The sequence below is a fragment of the Rattus norvegicus genome, chromosome 2, assembly GCF_036323735.1.
Source record: "Rattus norvegicus strain BN/NHsdMcwi chromosome 2, GRCr8, whole genome shotgun sequence".
Classification (NCBI taxonomy): domain Eukaryota; kingdom Metazoa; phylum Chordata; class Mammalia; order Rodentia; family Muridae; genus Rattus; species Rattus norvegicus.
This window is the reverse complement of record NC_086020.1, coordinates 186,095,028-186,104,916: the sequence shown is the minus strand read 5'-3', so window position 1 is coordinate 186,104,916 and position 9,889 is coordinate 186,095,028. Positions and strand designations below refer to the sequence as shown.

General features: G+C 46.0%; 1 protein-coding gene across 3 annotated transcripts; it reads left to right on the top strand.

Moving 5' to 3' along the window:
- The first annotated feature begins 1,565 nt into the window (after positions 1–1,565).
- On the top strand, positions 1,566–9,188 carry Mrps21 (mitochondrial ribosomal protein S21). Of its 3 annotated transcripts, none has more exons than NM_001287116.1 (3): positions 1,566–1,616; positions 2,475–2,596; positions 8,895–9,188. In NM_001287116.1, exons 2-3 carry the CDS (start codon positions 2,514–2,516, stop codon positions 9,073–9,075), a joined length of 264 nt encoding a protein of 87 aa, NP_001274045.1. In that variant the 5' UTR covers positions 1,566–1,616; positions 2,475–2,513; the 3' UTR covers positions 9,076–9,188. The 3 variants fall into 3 exon arrangements, with proteins under 3 accessions (NP_001274045.1, XP_006233045.1, NP_001119566.1); XM_006232983.5 differs by having other exon boundaries at positions 1,591–2,094; NM_001126094.2 differs by lacking the exon at positions 1,566–1,616 and having other exon boundaries at positions 2,286–2,596.
- Positions 9,189–9,889: the final 701 nt, after the last annotated feature.

Here is a 9,889-nt window from a genome sequence, read left to right as displayed (position 1 = left end):
CTAGGCACATACATGGCACACAAACATACATGTAGGCAAAATACTCATATAAAAAGAAAATAAGCCTTAAAAATTAAAAGTAATGAAGTACTTTTATATTATATCCCACTCAATTCTTATGACCAATTTTGTGAGACCAACAGAGTAGATTTTAGTGTCATTTTACAAATAAGGAGCCAGATTGAGAGTTCATGTCTAACAAGGTCTAGATTATAAATATTTGTAGGTCACAGATCCCCATCTCTTCTACCCAAGTCTACCACTATAGCCCAAAATAGCCATACACAATCAACAAATAAACACGATAGTAATTCCAATATTTTTATTTAGACAAAAAAGTGCAGACTCCTAGTTTGAGTAACTATCCAAAGTCATACACCTGGTGACTCTTTGAGTCTGAACAGAACCTAGAGCTCTTTTCTAACATATTATGCTACTGTCCATATAACTCATTTTGCACTTACTATATGCTACCCAGCCTAAATCTGTGTCTACAGAAGTGTCAGTTGTGCAAGAGACACTGGAATAGCATCAACAGTGCTTAGCAGAGAACAGCCATCCAATTCAGTTTGACGACAAGCCCAATGGTGTCCAGCTTCAGTTTGGGACTTTGCATTTGGCTTACCGTGAGGCAGGCTTACGTTTTGCGCGAGTACCTATTAACTGATGATGATATGGCTAGACGGCTCAGTAGTTAAGAAGATTAATTGCTCTTGCAGAGGACCTGAGTTCAGTTCCCAATTCCCGGGATCCAAATGGTAACTCAGAACCACCTATTAACTCCAGTTCCAGGGATCCAACACCTCTCCAATCCTTCTTGAGCTCCTGCATGCACACGGTGCACCAATACGTACACGCAGGCGCAAGTACATACACATAAAATAAAAACAAATCTTAGAAATAACAGATGAGGGTGCATCTGTGAGTGTTGTGGTTAGGTTTTTCTGTATTCATTACTTCTAAACCCATGTAAATAACCATACATGGATATGTGGGTTTAACATACACATAAGGTTGTCAAGACAGTGTGGAAGAAAAAAATTGAGATTTCTACCAGATCTTACTAGGCAACAAATGGCAAAGTAGGCATTAAAACAACAACAACATTTTGATTTAAAATTCTGTAGGCGTTTCCCATTTGTTTCTTTAGTGATTCTACTTTACTTAGTGAAATGGTTTAGGTAACGGCTGCAATGGGAAACTCACAGTCTGTAATTTCTTTTCTTAACTTTTAGGCAGATGAAGGGTGTGGATCTGGTTTTCACCCGGTGAGCAGATCTGTCCTTATTAAATAGAAAATATTCTCAGGACACTTCCCATCCAGAAAATGAAATCGCTCAGATCTAGTAAAGGTTTATCAGGATTAGAGCTACGGATCGGGCTGACCTTCTCGCAGACCAACGACCGCGACTCCATAGGAAGGTGAGGACGCTGTTTCTTTGACTGTCAGGCGAAAAGTCCAGAGCCTGCGCTCAGAACCGAACCTTTGCAAGGTCAACTGTAAGCGGTACTCTGCAGCGGTCTGAGCCTTTCAGCGCAGCTTCCTCCCGCCGCGAGATTCCGTAGCTTCCGCTTCCGGTACGGAGGGTATCGGAGTCCGAATTCGGAGGCCGCTGGTAGGGAGCTGGGGAGGTGTGGGGGTCACTGAGCTGCAAAACGTGAATGGCGGTAGGACAGAATTTCGTGTGGCAGCCTGGTGCCTAGGGACGAACGAGGAGTTCTTTCCAACTCTCAGCGGAAACCTGTTTTTTGGTTTGGTTTGGTTTGGGTTTTCGAGAATGTTTGTAGCTCTGTATGTAGCCCTGGCTGCCCTGGAACTCGTTCCGTAGACCAGGCTGGCCTCGAACTCTAGAGATCCGCTTGCCTCTGCCTCCCAAATTAAAGTCGTGTGCCACCACCGCCGGGCAATTATCTTTTTAATTTATTTTTTGGTGCGGCCCTGGGTGAGGGTGGGGGGTGAAAATCAGGACAGCTTGCAGTAGTCTGTCCCCTCTTTCCACCATATGGATCCAGGGCTCCAACTCAGGTCGTCAAGCTTGGCGGCAAGTGCCTTTACTTGCTGAGCCATATCACCGTGCAGTGAGAGGATTGTTGGTAACAATTCGCTTGTACTTTTTCTTTTAAAAAAAAAAAGTTATTTATATTTTATGTGTATGGGTGTTTTGCTTGGGTGTATGTCTGTGCATCACAGAGGCCAGAAGAGGGCGTTAGAACCCCTGGGACTGGCTGTGGTGTGAGCCACCCTGTAGGTGGTGGGAATAGAACTTGGATCCTCTTAACTGCTTAACTACTGAGACATTTCTCCAGACCTACTTGTACTTTCTAAGATATTTAGAATTCCTCCTGCCCAGTTCTACGGTTCCTGAGCTGGCTCTAATTCTAGATTGAGTAAAACCACCACCAGTGGTAACGCGTGACTCTGATGGGCTTTGTTCTCTCATATTGGGTCTCTGGTTTCCATGCTCCTTGTCCAGTCTATAGGTCCTGAAGAATGAAGATTTAAATTCAAGGTCATGGCTAAACATCTGAAGTTCATTGCCAGGACTGTGATGGTTCAGGAGGGGAACGTGGAAGGTGCCTACAGGACCCTGAACAGGTAAAACGAGTCAGAGTCTTGTCTAGACCAGCTGTGGGAAATGTAAGGTTATCCTCCAAGCCTACCCACCTCATAAACTGCCTCACACTGGTGCCAGCTCAGTGGGTAGACTCTGGACACTTTTTAGCCCCAACAAGCAGCCAGCACCCCTGGATGATAAACCTGAGTTCTATCCAACGTTTGAGAAAGAGCCTGTAAGTCTGTGTCTGCCTGTGCATGCTCTAATCCCAGCACCTGGGAGGTGGAGGCAGGAAGAATTTGAAAATAATTTAGACAGTGCTGATGAGACTGTCTCACTTGACCCCTCCCCATGAAGAACAAGAAGCAGAGCCATGGTGCGTGAGAGACAGCCGAGCCAGTTTCGGTGGGATAAGGCTACTAGAGAAGATTAATTGCTTTGTGGGTTTGTTCATCTCATGTAGGTCAGGCTGGCCTAGAATGGGCAGCGTAGCCAAGGATAACCTTAACTGATCTTCCTGCCGCCATCTCCAAATGCTGGGGTTGATTGTGTGTTCGCTGCCGTTTACTAGGAAAGACGAGTGCTAATCGGGCTCTTGAAGAAGTGTATGAGAAGGCATTTGAGGTTCCAAAGAGAGTTATGGCATAAGCAGGAATACATAGCTAGGGGCTGGACAGATGGCTCCGTGGTAAGGAGCACTTGCTGTTGTGTCAGAGGACCCAAGTTTGGTTCCCAGTACCAACAACTGATGTCAAGGATCCTGTACACCCTTCTGCCTGCCTCACACGTGTGACATAGCAAACATATACCTACACGTAAAAACCATGGCCTAGCGGAGAGGAGAGACTCCACGGAAAGGTATCTGGACAGTAGACTGTGGGATAGAGTCTGGTCCTGATGATCTGGTACTAATATGACTTCCCTAGTCTGGCATGCCTCATTTAACACTTTTATTTCATTTCGGTGATGAGTATGCACACGTGAGTGCAGGTGCCGGAGGCTAGAAGCATCAGCCCCCCGGAGCTGGAGTTCCAGAAATTGTGAGCCACTGACATAGGTTCTGGAAGAGACGCTCACTTGTAGCCAGTGAGCCATCTTTCTAGCTCTTGCTTTGTTTTGTTTCGCTGTTGGTTGTTTTTTTGAGAGGGGTCTCACTGTGTAGCCCTGGTTGGTCTGGAACTGCTGTGTAGACCAGGTTGGCCTAGAACTTACAGAGATCCGCCCGCTTTGCTTCCTGAGTGCTGGGATGTGTACCACCAGGCTTCTCTCTTTAGCTTTTCTTTCTCTCATTCCTTGGCCGTGAGGTGGAAAGACATGATAAGCATTATTTTAGAATGAAGACAGCTTTGCTGCAGGTACTGGAGAAAGTTCTCCTGTGTTGCTGGTGGTATCTGCAGCTTAGGTCCTCCTCTGGTTCACTTAATGTTCATTCTCAACAGCACTTACTTCCTTTGCCCACTTTTTTATGCGTAATGGACTGCATTCCTTAGTTTTACTTTCAAGACTATAAAGGAAAGCATTTCTCCTCCCCTCTCTGAACGAGGTGGTCATCCATTCTTTGAAGCCAGGTCACAGTCTTATTTGTTACCAGGAGATTTATTGACGGATTTACTTATTTAATGAGTGTTCTGTGCATTTACACACACGTGCCAGAAGAGGGCGTCAGGTGCCTTTATAGATGGTCACGAGCCACTATGTGGTTGCTGGGAATTGAACTCAGGACCTCTGGAAAAGTAGCCCGTGCTCTTAACCACTGAGCCATCTCATGTCTGTCACATCCGTTGTTCCCTGGCATAGTCTCAGGACAAACACAAAGGGGCCAAACAGCTCCTTTCAGAGCCTCCTCAGACCAGGACCTTGGCCAAATGTGGGCACGCTACCTTGACCGGGAATCAAACCCAGGGCCAGCTGCTTAGAGAGCAGTTGTGCTCACCACCATTCCAGGAACACCGCTTGTTTTTGTTTCTAAAGATTTATTTTTCTTTAATCTCAGCACTTGATCTCTGTGAATTCAACTTGGTCTAGATATTGAGATCTAGGTCAGTCAGGGCAATGTCCCAAAAAAACAAAACAAGTAAAATATTTTATTTTTATTTATGTGTGTCTGTGTGCACCACTTATATTCAGGTACCCCTGAGGAGGGTACGGAGTTCCCTGGAGCTGGACTATCCTCCTGGGCTGAGGCTGTAGCTCAGGTGGTGAAGTGCTTGGCTAGCTCGCGTGAAGATTTGGGTCTCTCTCTATAAACTGTGTGTGGCGACAGGCCCTCACAGTCCCAGCAGTTAGGAAGAGGTGCTGGGAGGATCTGCAGCTCAAAGTTGTTCTTGACTATATTGCAAATTTGAGGCTATCCTGGGCTACACAGCTCTGGGAATAGAACCCAGGCCTCCGTCCATGATGCCAGGGAAGCACCCTACCAATCAATTATAAGCTGAATCCCCAGCATAAGTAAGTACAAAGCAGTGGAGATGGTGACTTACACTTGCAGCCCTGTCTTAGAAACTGAGGCAGGAGGATCTCCAGCTTGAACTGTGCAGACCCTGTCTCAAAAAAATGAGGACATAAAGTACTTTTTTCTTGGTTGAAAGGCATTGGACATAGAAAATGACAATGGTGCCTGTTGACCGTAACTCTGACAGTCAGAGTTGGAAACAGGAAGATCAAGTTATCCCTGGTGAAATAGCAAGCTTCGGGCCAGCCTGGGCTGCGTAAGATTGTCAGAGAGAATCCTTGGAATAAGGAAGACTTCAATTGAGCAGAGGAGATGTTTATAAGAACAAGTGAAGGAATTCAGGCCCCTGGACTCTGAACCCAAGCTTTAAGCTCCTTGGGGCTTCCTTATGACACTGAAACTGTGACTTGGAAAACAGAGCAGAGAAAGTTTTAGCGGCTTAATGCCACTTCAGAAAGCTGCATTTAAACAATAGTAGACTGGTCAGGGTGGCATGTGTTTGTAATTCCAGCCAGCACAAGGAAACAAAGGCAGGAGAATCAGGAATTCAAGGTTATCCTTGACTACATATTAAGTCCCGGGCTGGGGATTTAGCTCAGTGGTAGAGCACTTACCTAGGAAGCGCAAGGCCCTGGGTTCGGTCCCCAGCTCCGAAAAAAAAGAACCAAAAAAAAAAAAAAAAAAAAAAAAAAAAGTCAGAGGCCAGCCTGAGATATTTAAGACCTTGTCTCAAAACCAAAAAGCTACATCTTTTTAGTGTAAAAATATAATTTGCAAAGAAGAAGAAAGCTGCATTTCTCTTCCTTTTTTTAAGTCTTTGAGTGTTATGGAAATGTCTTATAATTGTACGTTAGCCTGGTTGGAGGAGGGAAGGATCAATCCTTCACTCATAGGGCACTGCCAGATACAGTCTTCCCTGATGTAGCTTCTCTTACACATCTTTTCCTCTGCTGTTCTCTAATGTCTTCCCTGTGGGTCACCATTTCTATATAACCTGTTTCACCCCAGTCTTCTCTCTCTTAGCTTTCAGATAGTTGTATTTTAAAAAAGAAGTTGTTTTGTGATCTGATTACGTTAGCAGTTGCAAGCGAGAGGGGAACCGTGATTGGACCTTTACGGTGTTTGGAGCACAGAAGGGAGCCTTACAAAGGAAAAGGCCTGTGTGTCTACCCTGGGAGACGGCCACAAATGCCTATTACATAACCAGGGGCCTTCACCGGTGCCCTGAAACGAGGATGTAGGGAGTGGGGGCTGCTAGAAGCCGTGTGTGATTGGCTGACCCCCAAACTAGGAAAGACAAGAACACTGGAAGTGTGCCCGGTTGACCCCTTTTACTCCTGATGGGCCAGCTTCTGGGTTCATTGAGTCCTTCTGCATACACAGTGGCTGACGCAGCCTGGCTACCCTGACATGTGAATCTGCCACCCCCAGGTTCCCCTTGTAAGCAGCTCGGCTCCTTTTACATAATCAGTTGAATTTTACTAAAACTGGCAGCTGGTTTCTCCTTCATGTAAGGTTGCCAGGCACCAGAACTCCAAGCTGATCTGTTTACACTAAGCTCTCATCTGCTAGTCCTTGAACTACCTTTGCAGACTGATGTGACACTAGTAACACCATCCCAGAGTACTGCCATTGAGCTCCATCTGCACCTACCCCCACCCCTGCCCCGGGAACTAGACCCAGGGGCCTTGCATGTAACTCAGGCAAGCGCTCTACCCCTCAGCTACACCCCCCAGCCCTTGTATTACTTCTTGAGTTCTTTTGGGGTTGTTTATTTGGTTGGCTTCAGGGTTCTTTAGAGACAGCCTCGTGTGTCCTAGCTGGCCATGTATGACATTTGAACTCCTGCCTCCCAGTGTGCTGGTACTACAGGTGTGCAACACCACACTGGGTTAACCGAGTCCCATCCTAGCCCCAGACTTTAGTTCTGCTACAAAGCTTGACCTACATCCTTGCCTATTAGAGATGAAGTTGAATGAGAGCTTCTGGTGTGGGTGCATGTGAGCAAGCGTGCGTGTGTTCTTGTGAGTATTCAGCACATGTGTTGGAGGCCAGAGGACACATAAGGTGACCCTCCTCAGGCACCACCTACCTTTTTTTGTTGCTTGTTTGACACAGGGTCTATCTCAGTAAGCTGGGCTGTCTGTCTGTCCAGCTCTACCTCTCCAGCCCTGGGATTACAGTGGGGCCTTTTACATGGATTCTGAGATGGAACTCAGATCCTGTGTCAGCTCAACCATCTCCGCAGCCTAATCTGTGCTATTTATTTATTTATTTATTTATTTATTTATTTTCATTTTTGTTTGGTTGTTTGTGACAATCCTGTATAGTCCTGGTGAGCCTGGAGCTCACTGTGTAAATCAGTCTGGCCTCACACTCAGAGATCCACCTGCCATTGCCTCCCGAGTACTGGGATTAAATGCGTGGTCTGTCTTGCTAGTCAGTGCTCTTGGTATCCTCTCCAGCACCAAAGACAAAAGAACTGCTTAGGAATTGGAGACGGTACGCCATCTTCTTGGCTTGTTTGCTCCTTCCCCACAGGTGAGAAGCTCCACCCAGCTCTCCCCCTCTCATTGTCTAAGTGTCTAGCCTGTCCCAGTTGGGTGCTCTCCAGGCCAATGAGATCCTTACAAAAGTAAGGAGGATGGGCCTGAAGAATCAGCGCTGCAGGCAGATCACTAACCTCCATAAGCACCCACACACTCATGGACACACGGTCATGTGACATGGGAAGATGGGGTGACGCTATGACAGTCTCTCACTCGTATCATGATGTGACAGTCATGGGACATGGGAAGATGGGGTGACGCTATGACAGTCTCTCATTTGTATCATGATGTGACGAAGCTGGTATTTACAGAGCACCCACAGTTCCTCAGACTTAAGTTGTATCAATTTTTTCTAAGGTTTCATATTCGTAAAGCAAGTACTTTACCACTGAGCTATATTTCTTTTATTTAGTTAGAGTTCATTTGTCTTGTTTTTGTTTTTTTAATGCAGGATCTAAATTATAAGTTACTAGGGCTCATCTGAAACTAGATCCTTTCACATCAGCCTCCAAGCCCTGGGCTGACAGACATGTACCACCATAGATATCAGTTTTCAAATACAAAGAGGAAGAAGCTACGTTTTTCACCAAGAATCAACTAGGAATCACCGTGTTTGGTTTCCTTTTTTTTTTTTTTTGGTTCTTTTTTTCGGAGCTGGGGACCGAACCCAGGGCCTTGCGCTTCCTAGGTAAGCGCTCTACCACTGAGCTAAATCCCCAGCCCCTTTTTTTTTTCTTTTTTTTTTGGTTCTTTTTTTCGGAGCTGGGGATCGAACCCAGGGCCTTGTGCTTCCTAGGCAAGCACTCTACCACTGAGCTAAATCCCCAACCCCGTTTGGTTTCATTTTAATTACAAATGGTTTGCCTCAGTTGAGGTTTTCATTTGGTTTGGGTTTTGTGGGACTAGGGGTCTCTATGTAGCTCTGCTTGGCCTCCAATTCACAGAGATCCACCTGTCTCAGCTTCCCGAGTTCTGGGATTAAAGGTGATTGCCACCCCACGACAAGACAAGCTTCACATGTGCTTTCCCTCCTTTGATTGGAAAGCACAGCGTAGGGAACCACTGCCCCTTCGAAGCTGTCACACACCAGGTGAGTCGTGGGAGTCAAACGTGAGAGCCAAACTCTTGACTGTAAGTTCCCCGGGAGCCAGCACTGTGGCTGCTTGTTACTTCACCTCCGGGGTTCTTACTGGAGCCTCTAGAAAGCGGTGAGTGCTGTGTTATTACCTCTTCCCACTGTAATTTTCAAACACAAGTTATTTCTGCCTCTTGGCTTCCGAGGGGCTGTGAAACAGTGATGGGGCCTCAGCATCTGACTCCATCACCTGCCTCCTACAGAATCCTCACCACCGACGGGCTTATTGACGTCATAAAGCGACGACGCTACTATGAGAAGCCTTGCCGCCGCCGCCAGAGGGAGAGCTATGAAACATGCCGGAGGATCTACAACATGGAAATGGCTCGAAAGATTAACTTCTTGATGCGAAAGAACCGTGCAGACCCATGGCTGGGCTGCTAAGGCTTGAGCCCACATTGTTTCTACGTCCAACTCCTTTTTTTATGCAACCAATTTCTGTTACTTTTCTCCACAATAAACTCAATCACAGGTGAACAAGAAGGCTTGGACATACAGAGCTATCTTATTGGTCTCTTTCTTTGATTAAAAGGGGAAAACAAAAGAATGAAAAAATGGAATAGGAGCAGTATTAGTTGTTGCCAGCCTAGGAGAAGGGCCAATCAGAAGATACATGTAATGGTAGAGTTTCTGTTTATAAAGATTTGGAAAAGTTCTAGAAACCTTGGTGCCAAAAAAAGAATATTAGGGCTGGAGAGATGGCTCAGCAGTTCAGGGCGCTGACAGCTCATTTGCAGAGGACTTTGGTTGCATTCCAACTCCTACTGGGTGACTCCTGAGGTCTGAAACACCAGTTCCAGGTGGTCTGTCGCCACCCTCTGGCCTCTTTGGGCACTTCATGCATGTGGTACACATACCCCTGTGGCTCACTGTGACTGGAACCACAATTTCTGGTCCCCATAGGCACCATATATACCCCTGGTGAACAGACAGCCATGCTAGTGAAACACATTGAATTAAGTGAATGAACTTAACACTACTGAGCTGTACACTTGGTTAAATTGCTATATTACTACTGTTTCCTGAGTGCTGGAATTAAAGGTGTGCACCACCATGTCCAGCTAAATTGTTGTGCTTTTAGAATTTTAAAGCCCCTTCTCTAAGTCCAGACGAGACAAGGAAGGTTTCCAACTGTAGGAAAAAAGCCCTGCATTTCCTACCCAGTTGTTTTTGTTGTTGTTGTTGTTGGTTTTTTGTT